General features: G+C 44.2%; 1 protein-coding gene across 11 annotated transcripts in view; it reads right to left on the bottom strand.

Moving 5' to 3' along the window:
- Nucleotides 1-19,275, bottom strand: part of DIS3L2 (DIS3 like 3'-5' exoribonuclease 2) — a 155,833-nt gene that overhangs the window by 80,584 nt on the left and 55,974 nt on the right. For all 11 annotated transcript variants that reach the window (XR_014933268.1, XR_014933266.1, XR_014933267.1 and 8 more), the window contains 3 exons: nt 13,098-13,204; nt 11,654-11,901; nt 5,358-5,531 (listed from right to left, as the gene is read on the bottom strand). Coding sequence is in view for 8 of the 11 variants with exons in the window: in XM_085513147.1 (XP_085369273.1) it covers nt 5,358-5,531; nt 11,654-11,901; nt 13,098-13,204 (529 nt within the window). In the remaining 3 variants the exon portion in view is untranslated. The remainder of the gene's footprint in view (nt 1-5,357; nt 5,532-11,653; nt 11,902-13,097; nt 13,205-19,275) is intronic.

Here is a 19,275-nt window from a genome sequence, read left to right as displayed (position 1 = left end):
AGTGTCACCACAATTGCTGTAGCTATAGCGTAGTAGAAAATGTTATGAAAACAGAGCGAAGGACCTGAAGAAGCCAACTGAACGTCAGAAGCATGGAGCTGAATCACATCACTCTGACAGGAGCACTGTTCTACTCAGTTTTACTTACTCGGCTAATGGGTGAGCATGGAGCTAATACTAGCTCTCCTCACTGATCCAAGGGAGCAGAAGTACCCAGAGCAGGTACAGTCATCACAGCTCTTCTGGAATCCATCCTGTTAGAGAGGGTCTAGATCTGACATCCTCGGACACCACTGAGTAATCCTCTGTGTGCCTTCTATCTCCCTATGGAGAGCACTGAATTAGTCACAGAGCAGCTCATTGCCCAGCGACCAGGCAGAGATCATAATCTGGCCTTGTTTGTGTCTCTGCTCCATGCCAAGATAACAGTCAGGTCTGTAGCAATGTTGCTTATACATTTGCTAAACAAGCCATTTTTCAGTTTCCATCAGAAACCAGAGCATTTTCACGTATCCTATTATAGCTGAGTAAGACCTGCTCTACTTAACACTAGCTTTTTGTAGTGGAAAATCTCCAGGAAACAAGCTGCTTAATGATGTTTTATCTGACTTGCACTCATTTCAAGCTAAAGTATTCCACCTGCCTTGAAAAGGCATCTGTTTCAGAGGCCGAGTGCTTTCCTCCAGCTCCTTGCTCCACTCAAGGCTGCCATTTTCTGTGTTTCATTTTTTGCCATCACCTCTCATTTTATCAGCCAACAATCTTCTTGGGCAACTGCTGCAAAGAGCATGCTGTCAAACCTTCACTATAAGCACTGCTAATCCCTGTTATTAGCTGCACCACACCTCAAGTGAGAATGAAATACTGGGCAGAACCACAGTGCAGGTACTGTCCTATTGCCAGCGCCTTCCCATTACAAACAGTGCTAAGAACAGTGCTTCCCTCCACAGCAGGGCAGAGCCAGCACAGCATCTCCACTCTTCCTCCCTCATCAACCAAAGAAAGGATGCTACGTTTCTGAATGGGCAGCCAACATTACGATTTAGCTTTTAATAACTTTGAGAGCTTTAGGTCAGTTGCAATTTAGGTCACAGCATACTGAAATACCAAGATGCAAACTTTGGCTGAAAGCTCTGTTGTACGTTCAGAGCTCTTTGCCTGCAAGAGCAAAGTTCATTAACTCATTAGCTGTGCCCTAGCAAGGAAGCAAGTGAGTATTAACTGCTCCCTGCCAATGCTGTGGATCCTTGCTGTCCCCAGTCTGACGCTCTCCAGGCCACCAGGAGGCTGCTGAAAAAGACTCATGCTTCTCAAAGGAGGTACAGACAGTTTTGCTGTCATTCAGAGAGACCTCAGCAGAGCGATGAATCAATGGGAATCACATGAAGCTCAAAGGAAAAAGCCAAGTCCTGCTCCTGGAGAGGAATAACACTGCACATCAGTACAGCTGAGAGCCAACTGGTTGGAAAGCAGCTTGGTGAAGAAAGGGGCTGGGGTGGGCAGCAAGTTGAACATGATCCAACCACATGCCCTTGCAGCAATGGCCAGCAGCCTCGTGGGCTGCAGTAGGAAGTACTGCCAGCCAGGGTAAGATCAGAACTCAAGTGCTGTGTCTAATGTTGGACTTATCAGTAACAAGAAGATATCAGCATATCAAAGCAAGCATGCTGAAGGATTTCAATGTTGATCGAGGTATTGGAGTGTATAAACCTAAACAGACAGGCTGAGAGCTGGGACCATTCGGCCTCAAAAGGAGAAAGCTCAGCTCAGTTGGGGACATCTTATCAATATCTGAAAATACTGATGTGCAGAAATAAAGGTGACCAAGTCAGATTGTTCTCGAGCTATCTAGGGTTCAAATGAAAGATTAAAGAAGATAGGACTAAACAAAAGCCAGTAAAGGTGATCAAGCCCCAGAACAGGTTGTTCAGAGAGGTCGCTGAACCTCCATCTCTAGAGATACCCAAAATCAGCAGCACTGAGTCCCTGCTGTAGTTCACCCAGGGGGGTTGAAGCTCACGATCACCAGAGATCCCTTCTGATCTCAGCCATTAGAGGTTCTCATGAGTACAGAGCTTTTCATTTGAAGTCAATCAGTTTCTTCTCTTCAGATCACATCCATCTTGCAGATATTTCAGAGTTCCTTGCTACAGCACCCTTTCTCTGCTCAGTATTTTTAGCTCATTGTTTTGTGTTTTGCCAGCTGAGAAACTGCAGTTTGTAACTTTACCTTCGGGTTCATATTTCTTCTTAAAAGTGAATACAATGTCCTGTTTATAATAATAAAATCACTAGTTGGCAGGATGACATCAAGTGGAAAAAGAGAAAGCAACTGGAAAATTTAGAGCAAGCAATTTTGAGTGCCAAGTTTCACATTTGTAATAGTCCAGCAGAGGTCAACAGGCTCACTTGTTATTAGGCAAATGGTAAAGAAACAGATATCTTCAAGTTCTTCCATGTTTGACTATATAAACCATCTCCACTTGAACAGGCTCTAGCGCTTTCCAAAAGAGTGATGTTATCAATTTTCCACAGTAACACCAACAATGGGAGACATGCAAAAGGCAGAACTGCTTTGCACAGATCAGCCTTTTTTCTCTCTCCAATATTTAGGTTTTTGCTTCCCACTATGATTGGACTTTCCTGGCTTTAGTTTCTTGTCCCAGTTAAGAAGTAAAGGAAACAAAAAAGATATGAATGAAATTAGAAACATTTGGAACAAGCCATAGAAATAAATAGCTTTTGTGTTTCTTAGATTCTTGGCTACGCCTTTTCTAATGGCCTCCTCTGGTGCCCTGTCTGCTGCATCCACCCCTGAGATTTGCATTTCCTCCTTTGCCCTGACCCTTTTCAGTGCACGGGTTGTGCAGCACCAAAACACCGAGTAGAAAGCAAAGCAAACAAGGAAATGACAACTACAAGTTGAGATACCAGAAAAGATGGGAGAAAGGTTGAAACTTTGCACCCACCAAAGTTTGTCCCTATAATGCCAATCCTCTGTTGTTTCCCCAAAAACAAAAGACCAGTGAAAAAAATATCAATTCCCACCCACCTGAGTAATAAAAAGAACTCTGGTCCTGTTTGTATTAACACATTTAATGTCTCTGGAAGTTTCTTCAACCACACTACTGTGATACCTTATGAGACTTCATGCCCTCTGTAAAATACAATGGCAATATGCAATGCCAGTACCTAACATCTGCCTGGTGCCTTTCACTAGAAGCTTTCAGTGCTCTTTACAAACAATTAAGCTGAGAGTGCTCATTAAATACTTGCCTCATTTCACAGTTAGATAAAATCATGTAGGTAAAAAGCAGATGTCCGTGATGAAACAGCACGAGTGGCAGAGAGTTAAATCAGCTGAAAGATTTCAAAGCCATCCACAAGGTTTGGATCTTCTCAGCCTTAAGTAATATAAAAAATATTAAGTAAGGCTTTCTTTGTGAGCCATTGCTGAAGAAATGAAAAGAAAAACCTCCTGGAAGCAATTCTGCACAAGCTGTGTAGGTGAGATCACAGTTGCTATCCAAACAGACTATGTATGGCAAGAAGATGCTTTCTGTAAAACTGAAAGAGCTGCAGGAAGATAAGGAACACATTTACAAGATGGTACGGACAAGATATCTGTCCTTCATCTCACTCGGCCTTGGCAGATGGGTTTGCCCAGGTCAGGTGCCTAGTCATAACCAAAAGCCTCATGTTATCTTCGTGTTTAGACTACAGACTAGTTAGTCAGCAGTGTGGTAGTTGACATTAAAAGGATTAGTAAATTAAGCTCGAATAATTGTCTTAAAAACCTTGACTGCTAAATGTTTATATTTGAGAGGATCAAAAGGAAATCTTCTTTGTAGTGTGCACTATGGTCAGGAAGGGGCAGAGAGGGATTTACATGGCTTAACTGCAAAACTGTTATCACCTTGATAAGTCCCAGTGTAATAATTCAGCAATAAAAGCAAGAAATCCACTTGGAATTTGTTTCCAAAAACGTCTGTCTGACTGGAGACAAGTCAAGTTCTTTATTTGCTTGAAAGAACTTGGTCAGAAGAAGCAGAGAATGCTACTGAAATGCAGTCAGGAATATAAAAATAATCACTTTCCAGTGACTTCTCAACTGCAGGTTTCAGCATCTTTTGGGTGTTTTGTTGTTTTTTTTAAGCTAGTTGAAGTCTACAGTCTGGATCTGGTACCTGAGTGCTACCACAGGTCAAAATGAAGCACAGTCCTCCCCTGAACTATCCTGCTGTATGGCAACTGAGATCCACTAAAGCTGAAGCAGTAAGAAGGTCACAGGCTGCAGTGTGGGATTAAATCCAAAGTAACATCTGGAGTTGGAGCACAGATACAAACGGGCACAGTTTATCCCTCTCTGATTGCTAGCTTTCATGCCAGTAAGAGATAGAGAGAGAGGAGCTTCTACTACTGCAGGCGATATCTTGAGGCATCAAACTGGTGTGTCTGCCTCACCTCAGTGAGAAGCAAGAAAGCAACGCCACACTGAGCTGCTGAATCTGTTACCCACAACACAATGAGATCTCCCAAGCGAGACAGGATGCTCCAGCACAACAAAAGCGGAACACAACCTACCATCTTAATAATGATTGTTTTGCTTTCACGCAGATTCCTTCCTTTATTGCAAATCAAGGTCTCAAACCACTCTTCTTTTGCCTTTATATCTTTTCTAGTGAAGGTCTGCCTGTTACATCCAGGCAGACCAACAGTGTCAGAGCGTCTATCACCTAATGGACTGCAGAGTTCCCAAAAGCCGGTGGAAGGGAGCACCGCAAAGTTGCAGGGATGGGTAATGTGAGGTGGGTGGACAGTGTGAAGTTGCCAGGCTGCAGGGAGAGAATGCATTTGCCAGCTGCTAACCTGACCAAGAGCCGCCACAAACTCCCCATGACACCAGTTCTTCAAAGCAGAAGAACACTGAGACTAGACAGGAAAACATAGGACAGTCTCTACCTGTACTCAAGTTTCAAACTAACAATGTCCAAGATAATTTGATCTGCCAAGCATTCAGAAAATCTCTGCAATAAAACTACCCTTGAAATACGTAATACATTCCAGACAAAAACATAAAGCTTTCAGATTAGGTGCCAAACACCAAATTTTCAGTTTTCAATAGTTCTTTTGAGAGAAAGCCTACTTTGCCTCACAAACACTTCTTCAAATAACTCGTCTTTTGGGTCTGTAGGTACTTTCAAAAGCAGTTTCTTTCCACATTAGCAGAGGTAACGTGTAATACGCTCCCTGTAATAACATCAGAGCTTTTTCAAAGTGCGATGAAAACTAAACAAAAACAAAGCAATGCTGCACCAACCCAAGGAGGAGCGACAGACCAGGCCTTCTGTCATTACCTTAAATCTCTCCTTTTGGCCATCTCTCCTGGTGAGATCACCCAGGGCAGGTTTTGGGGAAGGCATTCCAGGGCTTCGGGGGAAAAGTCAGAGAAATCCACGCCATACTCTGTCAGGATTCCTTCCGTTTCCGGCTCGATCTCCCCGGCCTGACCAAGACTTTTGGCCAACTGCCTGCAAAAAGAGAGAAAGGGTTGCTTCTTTAAGTGCATAGTTACAAACCACTGCACTGTTGCAGTCCCAACACAGTGGCTGCCCAGCCCTCAAACTCACTCCTTCATCCATTCACTTTGAGTTCTGGAAGAGGACTCGGCAGGAAATCAGACCATACCATGAGTTATGTATGACTTACCTGCTGGAGATGCAAAACTACCAGACTGAACCCTGGGCTGCTTTGTACATCTCATTTTAAGGAGATGTTTTACATTACTATGTTCTTGGAGAGGTAGAAATGTTACTCTGTAGGAAAAAAATATACTCAATAAGGATAAGAGAAGTGTATCCTGTCTCATAGGCAGCTCTAGCTTCACAGAAGCATCTTCCCTTGAGATCCCCCTTCCTCTCCTTAGCACAAAGTGACTCAGCCCCACAACCTGAAAGCAGGATTCCAGCTGATCCCAGGCAGCTCTGCAGAAGACAACTGAGCTGCTATGGAGCTCTGCATAGCTCACACCATCATAGAGATATACACCGCCCTGCCTGGGCAAACTGCCACCCCATGAAGGCAAAAGTGCAAAGAACCCTTGCAGCCTTTCTTACAAGGGCCTGAAAGAATAGACATGCCCACAGATCACCTCTCCATTCATTGTCCAGGCTCTCTTCAGAACCAGTCCTACTAGTTTGTTCCTCCCCTCTTGGTGACACAGAGACCTCAGGACCATGATCTAGAAGCAAACCACAGACAAGGGAACTTGTCCCACATGCTAATAGCCTTTGCTGCAGTAATCTGCACATGTGTGGATGAGGCGGCTGCTCTATTATGCTTAGAGCAAGTTTCCATCTGTCCTCCTGCAAACCCTGTGGCACATTGGTTGACAGCTCTGGTGTCAAACAAGCGCTCAGTTCTAGATGCAGAGCACCAAATGGGGCTCCAAAGGATGGGGGGGAGGGAGGGGTGAATTGTTCTCTCCCTATTTGCTCACAAATAGGAGAATCAAAGCCCCACAGTGATTCTCTTCCCTTTCTCATCCCTAGAATGCTCTATAGCACACAGAGGTAATTATTTATAAATCCGTACATATATAATTATTTTCTAAATATACCATTAGGGTGGATGGAACATTGCAGGCAATAGAGATAACATCGCCGGTCCAAGAAAATTACAACTGAAATTAAGGCAAATCCATCAAAATATGACACAAAAGAGAGGGGTAATAACATAGTGCAAATACAGCCACTCTAATACGTGTTTTTCCACTGCATAAAATACACAATCACAGTATTGATCCTTCTGCTTTAATTCTAATGAGTGCGAACAGGCACTAATGGATTTCCAAAATCGGGGCCAAAGCAGCGTACTTGTCATTTGGACTAGCAAGATGCTCTCAGTGCTTCAAACGTGCCATAAACCCACAGAACAAACCTCATCCGCGCAGTGCAAGCAAGCCCATCTTCTTTATGGGAGCAGAGCTCTCTCTTCACAACGGGAAGGGCTGCGTAATAAACCTGTCACGTTGTGTAATATGCTGAAAAGGATTGTGAGCCTTGTGGCGTGGTAAATTGTAGAGTTCACATTGCCTAGCTTTAAAATAAAAATGAAAACAAGGATAAAAGATATTTCCCTCCATTGTTTCAATTTTATGTGCAAACTCTACGGCAGAAATACGTGCACATTTGGCATGGAGGCTTAATTCTCCACTTCTGCAGCTTGGTCCCAGTCTGATCTTTATTTTAATGTAAATAAACGAGGCATCAGTTTTATCTCCTCCTCTCTCAGCAGTAACAATAAACCAGAGAAATCACCACTTTGTTTGCAGGATCTAATGTGCAGCTGGGAGGCTTCACAAGGATGGCTCTGTGGGTCTGCTGGCCCCCAGGTATCTATGCTAGAACCTCACACCTTGCACCCAGCTCCATAAGGCACAGGAAGAAGTACCTCAACCCAGACAACTTCCCTGACCAGACAGATAGATAGAAATATATTTAATAAAGAGGAAAAAGGACACGCTGCCCTAACAAAAAGAAAGGGCAAGAGCTTAAGTCTTGGGTGCCCCTTTCCTAAGAAGGGCAGCAAGCAGAGGGGTGGCTGGAGGGCCGCACTACAAGCCATGGAAAGCACCTTTTAATGCCAGAGTGCTTTCCAGCTCAGTTTTGAAACCCATGTTTTCTTGATCCGTTTACTGAAATTAGATTAGGAACCATAAGGGGTTTACTCAGAGGTCTGATATAGGACTAATATTTTTTAATAGTAATTAACATTTGATTTACGGTGTTCCAGGGAACATTTCCCAAGTATCTTGAAACAAAAAGTGCACAACTGGCTTTAATTGGGGCCATGCTACAGTCACACAGACATGATGACTTGCATCAGAGCAGAATCTGACAGGACAGCATGTGATCAAAGGTAACGCATATAGGATCACCAATGGCCCCAGAGTAACAGCCAGGCTCACTCATGGGGCTCTGCGGCCACCGAGGGTAGCAAGAATAGTTCAAGAGTCTTATAAACAACAACAGGCACCGGGCCCAGCAGCGGTCACGGTGTCCGTGGCACCCCAGGCTTGCATGTTTTTTTTTTCTCCAAATGTTAGAAGGTGAAAAATGAAGCAGACGTAAATATTTCTTTGCCTGTGACGTTGATGGGAGAGTATTAGAACATCCCAGGGGGCTGCTTTAATGCCCTCATGTTGACGTCGGGCTCAGGGAAAGCACTGATGGCAACGTGCTGAAGTTGGGATGTGGGGAGGCTGCAGCAAAGGGTTTTTCTCCAAGCCAGCCATGCCGACTCACCACGGCCTCATCTCCCACAGCTGTGTGCCTGAGGCAGTAATGCTCCTGCTGCCATCTGCCCCTTCACCGGGATGTTGATCCAATCTATTCAACCATCCGTTTCCACAATCCTACATTGGAACCCTCTCCATTCCCCACACTCAGCCAAAACCAGCCGATGTTGTCAAAAGTTACCTGATAAGAACTCTCCAAAAAGACCATGCATAATTACACAAGGCTGGTTTCTTTTAGAAGACCAGGCAGGCTCCCAAATGAAAGTGAGTAACTTCCCCAGGGACTTCATAGTCGTTCTCAGCCTTCCCATAGAGCAGAGATGCTCACAGCCATTCTAATACAGAGAGTTTCTTAGAGCAGCAGCAGAATCACTGAATGTTTGAATTGGAAAGGTCCTGGTAAGACCACATAGTTCCAACCCCATGCCATACGCAAGGATACCACCCAGCAGATGACCAGAAACGCATCCAACCCAGCCTTGAGCTCCTCCAGGGATGGGGCATTCACAGCTTCTCTGGGCAGTCTGTGCCAATGCCTCACCACCCTCTGAGTGAAGAATTTCCTCCTTATATATAATTTAAACCTTCCTGTTTTCATTTTAAAGCACCACTACCCCTTACCCTGTCACAATTTTTCCAGCAGGCCCCTTTGGATATGGGAACGTCACCACCTCCAAACGTGTGGGGATATTTTGACTAACACTCCAAACAGCCTTAGATTCTATCACTGATAAGCCAAACAACTGTATATGGCATTACTTAATATTACTGGTAATATTTACCTGAAACAGGAGAATCTTTTGTAGCTGCTTTGCTTTATCTGTGACCTGAAGCAGGTACAGTGAAATGGCATTTTACTGCCATAGTAAAAACACATCACATGCAGAAAGGAGCATGGCAGCACACATTTACAGCATCACCAGTGGGACACGGAGCTGTTGGGCACTCCGTGCTCCTTCCAGCAGTCAGGGTGACACGAGGTGGCCTTCAGAGGGGACCGTGTCTCAGTGGTGACCACCAGGTGGCAATCACGACACAGAAACGCACCCCCTCCCCAAGGGGACCTCCAGGGGCTGCCAGGTTTCCTGCTATGCAGGTGACCACTCTGGTTGACCAGTGCCACCACCAAGCCCTCAGCTGGGACATCCCACTGCCAACGTGTGGTCACCGTGAAGATCAGAACACCCTGTGAACTCGAAACGCAGCACCAAGCTTCCCAAGGGAATAGGAAAGCTGACGAAGGCACACGAGCAGCCCGCAGGAGTTCGACTGCAGGACAGAAAGTGCCTGAAAACACCTAAGACATCCAGAAGAAATTACTGCCAACCTCACAGGGAGTTTTCCTTGTACTTCCAGCAGATTTACGTGGTGCATTACAAAGATCTACAGGTCTTCTGTCCAGACGTTTTCAGAATGACGGCAGTACTGCCAAAGACATGTCATGAAGTCTGCACAGAAGCAAGGAGTGCACTGCCTCAGCAGGGACTGTCCTTAGAGCTATGAGCAACTCACTTTCTCAGTTCCCCTAGTATAGGCAGTGGTGGAAAGAAGTATCTGAGGCCAAGCAGCATGACAGTGCCACAAGGGACAAGAGCAGGAAAGAAAACCTGACTGCCAGCTTAGGGACCAGCTGTAAAACTAATGGCCCCACATTAGCTGTGCCTGTGTAAAAGAAGATACAGACCCAGAAAGATGTAGCGACAATCTCTGGTCAACAAAACCAAGGTTGGACATTCAGCTTCCTCATCTAGTCACCAGGCCAAGCAACTTCAGAAAACCAAGCATGCAATGAGTTGTTGGTCACCTGCTCATCTCCTTCAGATGTGGGCTCAGCTAGCAAGACAGCCAGCTCATCAACACACTCCAAAAGAATCAGGAACTTTGGGGACCTTCAAGAGGTTTCCTTGAATTGCGCTGTCTAAGCAAACATGTATTTATAGTTAAAAACAAAATGGGTCACAAGGATTTACGCTCCCATCTCCACAAGGCACTTACTGAAGTGCAACTGAGTTACAGAGGAAACGATTATGTATGAAGACAATCGTGGAAGGTTTCTTTCCTGACAACACCCTTTACATCTTGGAAACTACCAAAATATCCAGATGAGAATATGAAATGCTGTCAGAAGCACAATTAAAGAAAAATGCATTAGCCCCCTCCCAAAAAGAGACATAAGCCCATCCTCCTCATCCGCTTTGGTTGTTTGTGACACGATGCCAAGCAGTACAATCACCCTCCAGTCTTTTCTCTGTTGGAGTCAAAGACAAAAAAACCCTCTCTGCCAACAAGCAACTTAGTCATAGTGAAGTTCACAGCACAGCCAGCCCCGAGTTAAGTGGGGCTCAAAGGGAGGCCACTTCAGTTCATACACAACAGTTTAGCCATAAAATACAGTGACTTAACTGCTCATGTGGCTCTCAAGAAGTACATCTGAAACTTGCTGTTACAAAGCAGCCACAACTGATAATGAACTTTGGAAAACAGAAAAAAAAACCCGCAGGGTAAGAGGGACTTTAATTGCTTGTTGCCTGTAGTTTTAGGGCTGATATATCTGTGCCAGCACATTTCAAAACAAAAGTTTTGATGCAAGTTTTCAGTTTTACAAGGAGTTTGAGCTGAGAACTGTAAAAACCTTGTCCTGACACTCCATCAGAACAGGTTTGCAAGAGGAAGAGAAAGTGGCTTTATGCCCAACTCCCAGTAGTGTACATATTCCAGATTACATCCAGAGCCCAATCACCTTGAACATCTGGCCACACCATTTCCATGGGTTAGAAATACTCTACATTACCAACTAAATCAGGACTACTCCGTTTTTCCCAAGATGACTGAACAGATTTATCCATGTCCACCACTCCTTACTGAGACCAACTCAATAGGAAACAGTGTGGTTGCTCCAGGTGGGAGCTTAATGCCCTGCAGCAGTTCCCAAGGAAGAATGAAAATGCTAAGGACATCAATGCTGCGATATGCCAGCAAGTCAAAGCAAGCACCAGAAGAAATTAATATCCTATTGCCATAAGACATAACTAGCAATTAGCAGTCAATAGCCTCATCTGAGTTTCTCCATTAGCCATAGGAGGAATGCAAGGCAAGTATCCTGTTAATCACAGAATGGCCTGGGTTGGAAGGGACCTCAAGGATCACGAAGCTCCAACACTATTCCAGCAGGCACGGCCACCAACCTCCACGTTTAATACTAGACCAAGCTGCCCAGGGCCTATCCAACCTGGCCTTGAATGCCTCCAGGGAAGGGGCATTCACAACCTCTATGGATAGATAACAGATTCATGTCTGTATTGCATACATCAAACTGAGTATCATTTATCTCTGCTTCCAAAAGCAGCCACATACCCTGATGCAAAGTTGCTGTCTTCCTTCCAGTCCACTATGCGACAGATAAAGAGCATATTTGAATAGTCCTCAGGTCTGGCCATGAAGTCTGAGGGGCAATCAGCCAAAGACACGTAGGCTCTGGGCACTCTGTGGTCCACAGGTGAGAACATGGCACACTTCTTGAAGAGTTCACTGTTCTTGTCTGCCAGAAGCTTGATGAAGCCTGTAGCAGCTCGAGAATGCTTCTTTTCCAAAATATAGACCACCTGGAAGAGGCAAGGATTTCTACAGTTAATACCTTCAGATAAACCTACTTTCTGCAGCAGAATAGGCTCTGCTGCACAGAGGCTCAGCAGAATACCTTGGAAAATCACAAGGCCTGTATTCTATACTTCCTTATGCGTACTTTCTTGTTTGCATTTTTTTAACTGAGCACCTATTTACAGTGTATTTTCCTTGCCATCTTGCTGATGGCTATAGGAGAGCTCTGTGCCTTCCAAGTGCAAGCTCTCTGCAGCGATTTTCTTGATTACAGAACAAAACCAGACATGAAGCAGATGCTTCCAAATGCAGGGAATTAGCCACAACATACAAGCAAACTCCTGTAAGATCTTTCATTTGTATCCTCGGCCTGTGATTTTGACACTCAGTGCAGAACAGGCCAGTTCAAAAACGGTGCCTCTGGCGGATCCAATGCTAACCACAGGAAAGGATGTGCTGTGGGGAACTTGGCAGTTCTCTCCTCCCCGTGCTTTCTGAAGTTAGGGGTTATTTTACCTTTATACAAGACAGCTTTGAAAAGAATAATAAATTACAATATCGTTAAATAATTGTTCCAAAGAGGGGTGTTCATCCAGGCTGTATTTTTGTAGACCATAATAAATCACTGGATAACAGAAATACTATAGCTGATTTCCTAAACTTATACAGACGAGTCCTTCCTGAAGGTTTCAGAAGCTGCACCTCTGTGTGATTCTGAATGCTGCCATTGCCACGCTGGAGGAGACCAGTGGGCAGCCCAGCCCACAGCAGGAACCAGAACAAGAGGCTGCACAGGAAAGCACAAGACGTGGAAAAGACCTGACCCAGCCTGTCTCACTGCTCTCTTGACATTCGAAGGTTGGCTCAAGTCTTGAACCAACAGCACTAACAGCCCTTCCAAAGTCTTTAAGTATTAATTCTGACAACTCTGGATATTCTGACACACATATTAGTATCCAATTTTTTTTAAATTTTTTTTTTCTGAATCTTGTTAAATAATTTTGCCTAACAAAGAAAGGGAATTTAAACTAGCATAATTGGAAAAAATAACAAAACACTTGAGTTTTATCAGATCGGACAATTACTCTCTTTGAAACAGGGAATGTTTATTCAAAGATCAACAAATGGAGGCTACGAGGAGGCCAATGCTGGTCTCCTCCAGCCTTTGAAAGCAGAAAGCTGCAACTTTCTATGGACTTACCTTAGCTGTCCTTTGAAGGAACTTATCTGGGAGGAGCCTGGGATCGTTCACCTTGGGTACCTCCTCTTGTTTTGTTCTGTGCACAGCTCCAATCCCAGCAGCTTTCACTGCAACAAACAACAAACACAACTGTTATTGTAGCATGTTTCCATCATGAATTTATGTTGGACTTTTGCTGTAAAATACGGTATGAGGTGCATGTATTAGACTTATCTGAAAGGAGAAAGCTCTCAAGTGCTTGCATAGCCAAGTATTAAGCAACTTTATTTCTCCAGACTACAAAAGAAAGCAGGTACATACTTACCATGGAGATCTGCTGAAAAACAACAAAAGTCAAAACAAATCCAACCTTTACAAGTACAAATTTATCAGCCATAATAAACAAAATGGTGGAAAACACACTCTATTTCTTAAATGCTAAGAAATACATTAATTTCCTGGCACTGCTTAGTTGGAGTCATTAACATTATATAAACAGTCCTTTAAGTACATACATTCATTTAATATTTAATTTCCTTAACAAATGTTATGCAAGGTTATAAAACACATGTTTATCTTAGACATTGAAACCACATCTACTAAGCTGACCCTCTTCGGCTGCAGACCAGGATTATTAAAAAGCCTTATGAAAGTAATTGCTGCGTATGACAAACAGCCACGCTCCTTCCCCTTGAAACTCCTTCACCAGATGCCAAGAGTATTTAAATCAACTGACAGCTAAATTCCAGTACACAATTTTCACAATGAAAGTATCTGTTACAGGCAGCCAGCACGCCAATGCTTTTTGTATTTACAAACAGCCAACGCAATCCTTGCCATCGAGAAGGCTTGGACCAGCCCCCTGCAAGCCAAATGGCTGCTGGGAGCCCATGGCTACTGGTCTGACAGTGGCTTGAGGATGTGATTTTTTTCTGGAGGAGACTTGGGAGAGACCTTATTGCTCTCTATAACTCGCTGAAAAGAGGTTGTGGCAAGGTGGGGTTCAGCCTCTTCTCACAGGTAACAGCAATGGGATGACAGAGAATGGCCTCAGGTTGAGCCAGGGAACATTGGGCTTGGATATTTGGGGAAAATGCTTCCCAGAAAGAGCAGCAATGCACTGACAGGGGATGCCCAGGGAGTGGTGGAGTCACATCCCTGGAGGTGTTGGAGAACCGTGAGGATACGGCACTGTGAGATGTAGCCAGTGGGCAGCACTGGTGGTAGTTGGATTAGATGATGCTAGAGGTCTCTTCCAACCTTCATGATTCTATTGATTCTCCCTCACTTCTGCTGGACGAACTTGGGTTTGCCACAACAAGGGTTACTGTAGGATAAATACCCCATGAAGCCTCACGGTTATAAAAAAGTTGGGGAAAAACAAACCTGCTGGGTCATTGCACACAGTTTAAAAAGCAGAGACACTCAATTTACACACCTCATTGCTTTTCTCCTCTAAGATCACTGTCAGCTAGAGGCTGGACCAGGAATCTGGTCAGCAAAGAATAAAAGCAAGGAGATGTTCTATTTTCTTAAAAATTTTCAAGCCATCAGTTAATAGTAAAGGGTTTGTGGTGTGCCAACCATAAAGGACAAAGAACGGGATGATCTGAGACAAGGAAACATTGGAAGGCACGGAGGGCAATGGGAGCTTGGTAGCCTTCCAAGGGCCAGCCGTGCAGGCACAGCTAACACAAGCTGAGTGCTTTGCTGGAGTGAACTCTGCCACCATACAACACACGCTGGATGGAAGAGGAACCAGACCTAAATGTGTCTGGAGAAAGCAAGATTTGCACTTACTGCTTTCCCAGCAAAGCAGAATGACGGCGCTGACCTGAGGCACATCAGACAAGAATGAGAAAAGCACCATGCTCGAGGAATACATCCCTATTAATGCTGACTTCTTTCCACTTTTCCTTCCAATTTCTCCAAAACGTTGCTTGCATTTTTTCACAGAAGCAGGAAGAAAAGGAGCCAGCAGCAGCGTCCTTGGAAGGTATCACATGCACACACAGAAAAGCACAGAACCACCAGGAGGGGCTGTCACTTGGAGCCCAGCAAATGGGTCACCAGCACATCCTTCACCCAGGACCAAAGAACAGGCAGGACCTGCTGTATTTCACCTATGTGAACCCAGGACGGGTACCAGAAGGCATATGAAGTCTCACTTTGACACATGGCAGAGCCTGCCTCTTGCCTTCACAGCCAAAATCAACCAGGGGCCTTTGGCTGGCTGGAGAATACCTCCTTCCTCAGGGGTCTCTCCAGTTTCAGCATCCCTCCCAAAAAATCCTGGAGTTAGTAGAAACTTCATCAGAAAGAGGGTCAGATCTACAACATCAACAGAAAGAAAGAAGAAAGTAAATCCCAGACATCTACTTATTCCTCCCACCTTTCTCTAGTATCTAAAAGGCCATCACATACATTCACTGTTGGACACCGCTGTTGAAACAAAGGACAGGAAAACAGATGCACAAGAAGCTCTGTTCTCTTGGGGCCAAAAGACGTGGACTTTTCAATAGCTTGTAGCTGCTTCTTTTGAAGTTAACATTCTGCTGATGACAGGGCTGTATCTAATGCTCAGAGGTCTACATCAGTGGAGCACCAACAGCACAGGTTCCTTACATCAAAAGCAGTGAGAAATCTATCACCTGAGTCCCCTAAGCACAGTATGACAGCATTGCACATCTGCCTTCACAGAATCATAGAATCCTTCAGGTTGGAAATGGCCTCCAGGATCATTGAGTCCAACCATCCACCTACCACCAACACTGCCCAGTAACCACATCCCTCAGTGCCATATTTCTGAGCTTCTTGAACAGCTCCAGGGATGGTGACTCCCCCACCTCCCAGGGCAGTCTGTACCATTGCACCACCACTCATCCTGACAAGTATTTGTTCCAAACCTCCAACCTGAACCTCCCCTGGCACAACTTGAGGTCATTCTCTCTTGTCCTTCTATGCACTGAAGGTGGAATTTGACATGTGGATGGGTGGACAGTAGAGGAGCCAGGGCCCCTGGAGAAGCTGGTGGTCTGGAAGATCTGAGCTGGGAGACAGGAACAACTCACACAACAAGGCAGAGCCATAGAGGCAGTTCTAAAAGGAGAGTTAACTTGTGAGAGGAGCAGATTTCTGAGCAGGGGAGGTGGGAAGAAACTCCTTGCATTATGCCAAACTAAAAATGAATTATTCTGACCCCTTTACTGTAGTGGTTATCCAATGACCATTCAATATTTCCACCCTGGGCAAAGACATGTTTTCTGAGAAAGATTTACTATGTTAGCTTGGGCAATACTTCATAAGCTTATCTTACAGTGAAAACACACTTCAGCAACCAGGATCCAGTGAAACTGCATTATAATCTCAGTGTTTTCCTTTCAGCGATTATCTGACAAACCAAAGCTGTAACAGTCTTACTTAAAAAATACATATTAGGCACTAGATACAAAAAGCAACTCAAATTAGTTATGTTATTACCAACAAAATAGATCCAGGACGTTGTGGAATTCACCTCCCTCTGTCACAGATGGGAAGAGGCAGCTTCGGAGCACAGTCAGATCTGTCCAACAGCATTCCCAGCTCCAACTTTTCCCTTTCTTTCTTTCAAAGCTCCCCCAAATTTCCTTCTCCAATTCAATTACCAGGCATTAAGAGGTGGCCAAAGTGGACCAAAAGCCATCAGACTAAAATTCTGATTACTTGTGACAGATCCAAAGTTACTTGCACTAGGTTTGCATTGGTCACTGTGGAAATTTGCAATGCTGTCCAAAAAGAATACAATTAAAGATGCAATATCCACTTGCAAATGAAAATATATCACAGTTTCAGATCTCAAAAACAACTCACTGGAAGAAAAAAAGAAAAGAAAAATCTTCTCTCCCTGGATGGAAAGAAACAAGTTTTTAACAGAATTTAGCTTAGCATTTGCTACTTCAGCTAGAAGAAGAACCGGCTGCTTGAGCAGTCAGCTGGCTTACATGGGCACACCTGCACAGCTCAGCCAAAGGCAGCACTGGTACAACTACTAGTACTAACCAATAGTTCACATCCATACTTGCTCTTACGCATCACCAAGTAAACCAAAATGCAATTATCTGAGGGTCAAATCAAAAGGAATCTGGTTTCTTAGAAACATCTGTTCCTGGACAAATGATTTCAGCTTCTAGAAACTTGTTTTGGTACCTAGAGAGGTAGACAACACAATTTTATGTGAAACCCAGTCACTACTTGGGCAGTGTATGAGCAAATTCACTTGTCACCAGACACAATCCAGAACTAGAACTTACATTAAATAAGCTACAAGTCTTGCTTGGGAAAAAGCCACACAAGAAGCAATATTTTGCAAGTATTTATATCTACACAGTGCTTTCCACCCGTGATGGAGGGAACACACAGTTGGCTGTGACAACACTGCTAAGATAACAGCTTTGGAATTCAACAAGTGCAGCTTGTCCAAATTCAGCCTAACTGCTCCTGTGTGCGATGCGGGAAGGCTCTGCAGGTATAAAAGAAAAGCAGCTTTGAAACACACAGCACTCCTGAGCTGCCTCATCACAGAGCAGTGTAACAACAGAACACGAGTAACTTCCCAGAGATGCTGGCTTTGAAGCAGACTCATCCAGCACAGCCATTGATGTCTGAACACCTGGATTCACACATCTGTGTACCCAACAGCATGCTGACCTGGAGACTCAGATGATGACCAAGGAGATTTATGAAGATGCACAAATGGGAGGAGACCCTCAGAGAGGGAAAGGAAGGGCATAATAACAGATGTGTACAGCATAAAAATGGCCATCTGCAATAACACAGAGCAAGGGCAATGTGAAGATGTGAGTACAGCTGGCTTCCTTACTCACATATCTCAGCCAAGCACAGCCATCTACTTGTATTTCATCACCTCCATGAGAAAGAACAGCAGAGATGGCAGAGCAGGGAGACAGAAGTGTCAATGCTCTTTAGAACCCTCTAAACCCGATCAACCAAGACTCAGCATCCTTTTGGAAAGCTGCCATCTCACCCAAGAGATCAAATTGTGTCTGTCTCAGTAGCCACACAACATAACTGCAACCACAGAGCTGTATTCAGATCTCAGACCCTCTTCCATCCTTGAGAAGTTGCCAGTCAACAGGGGGGCTGGAAGCTCTATTGCAACAGAATTAAACCTCCAAAAACTCAGGCATCTCTACAGTCTACAGAAATACAGTTTTGTTACATTAACAACAAGTAAAATTAAAATGTTACAAAAACATTTCCATTAACTATTTTGCCTACTTAATGTTCTTCCTTCCTGTGCGGGCATTTGTTCCTAAAGTGTGTGTGTCCAATTTTACAATTGCATGGAAAATATGTTAGCTGAATGAACCCTAATCTGATTCATCCTGGAAATCTCACTGCTAACAATGACCATACTCTAACGTGTTTATCTTCACACCCACCATTCAGTTGCAATACCATGCCCTCTCCTTTTTCTTGACCTAAACTCCTAACTCAAAGGAGAAACACAGGTGAATTAAGGAACATATGGTAATATGCTGAACTTAATCTAATTCCCATTAACTAACTGCCAAAGTCTTTTTTTTTCTTTGTTTGAGGAGTCATTTGTGGGTCAAGATAACTTACTGGGAAAGAACAGCATAAGAAGCTTCCACAACATTAACTTCCACTGCAGGCATCAGCTGCGCAACAGAAGAACAACAGAGGCTTAGCCAGCCTGTAGCACTCAGTCAATGCTACCTTAAAGCCCAATTTGTCCAACACCAGTTGAATACTTTTCTCAAGTCGTTGTACTGTTTACTCTTCAAGAAATCTATGCTCTCGTATACAAGAAGTTATAGCAACAACCAAAGGAGCTAGATCCAGAGACCTGCAAACGTCAACTTACGATAAAGGAATACAGAGCTGAGCCGAGCAGCTGAAATGGCTCCAGCTCCTCTGCTGGTTTTCCAGGCTTCAAGCAGAGTGAAACCGATCTGATTTTTGACAGTTCCACCTCAAGGATTTCTATTAAAAGCCGTGTAACTGAGAAGATTTCCTGGTGAGCTTTCACTCTGCTGTGGCCTAGAAATGTTCAGAGCTATGCAGTGGAGACGATCCATCTCCAGAAAGCTGCAGGCTAGGAAAGAACCATGAAGGCTCCTTAATAGCACTCAGAACAAACAGGAGATTCTGAAGAAGAAAGAGAGGAACATTTATT

Source organism: Coturnix japonica, chromosome 12 (assembly GCF_054131305.1).
Source record: "Coturnix japonica strain WE chromosome 12, WE-NBRP24, whole genome shotgun sequence".
NCBI lineage: Eukaryota > Metazoa > Chordata > Aves > Galliformes > Phasianidae > Coturnix > Coturnix japonica.
Note: the sequence above shows the minus strand (reverse complement) of the source record. Positions and strands in the feature narration are given on the sequence as shown.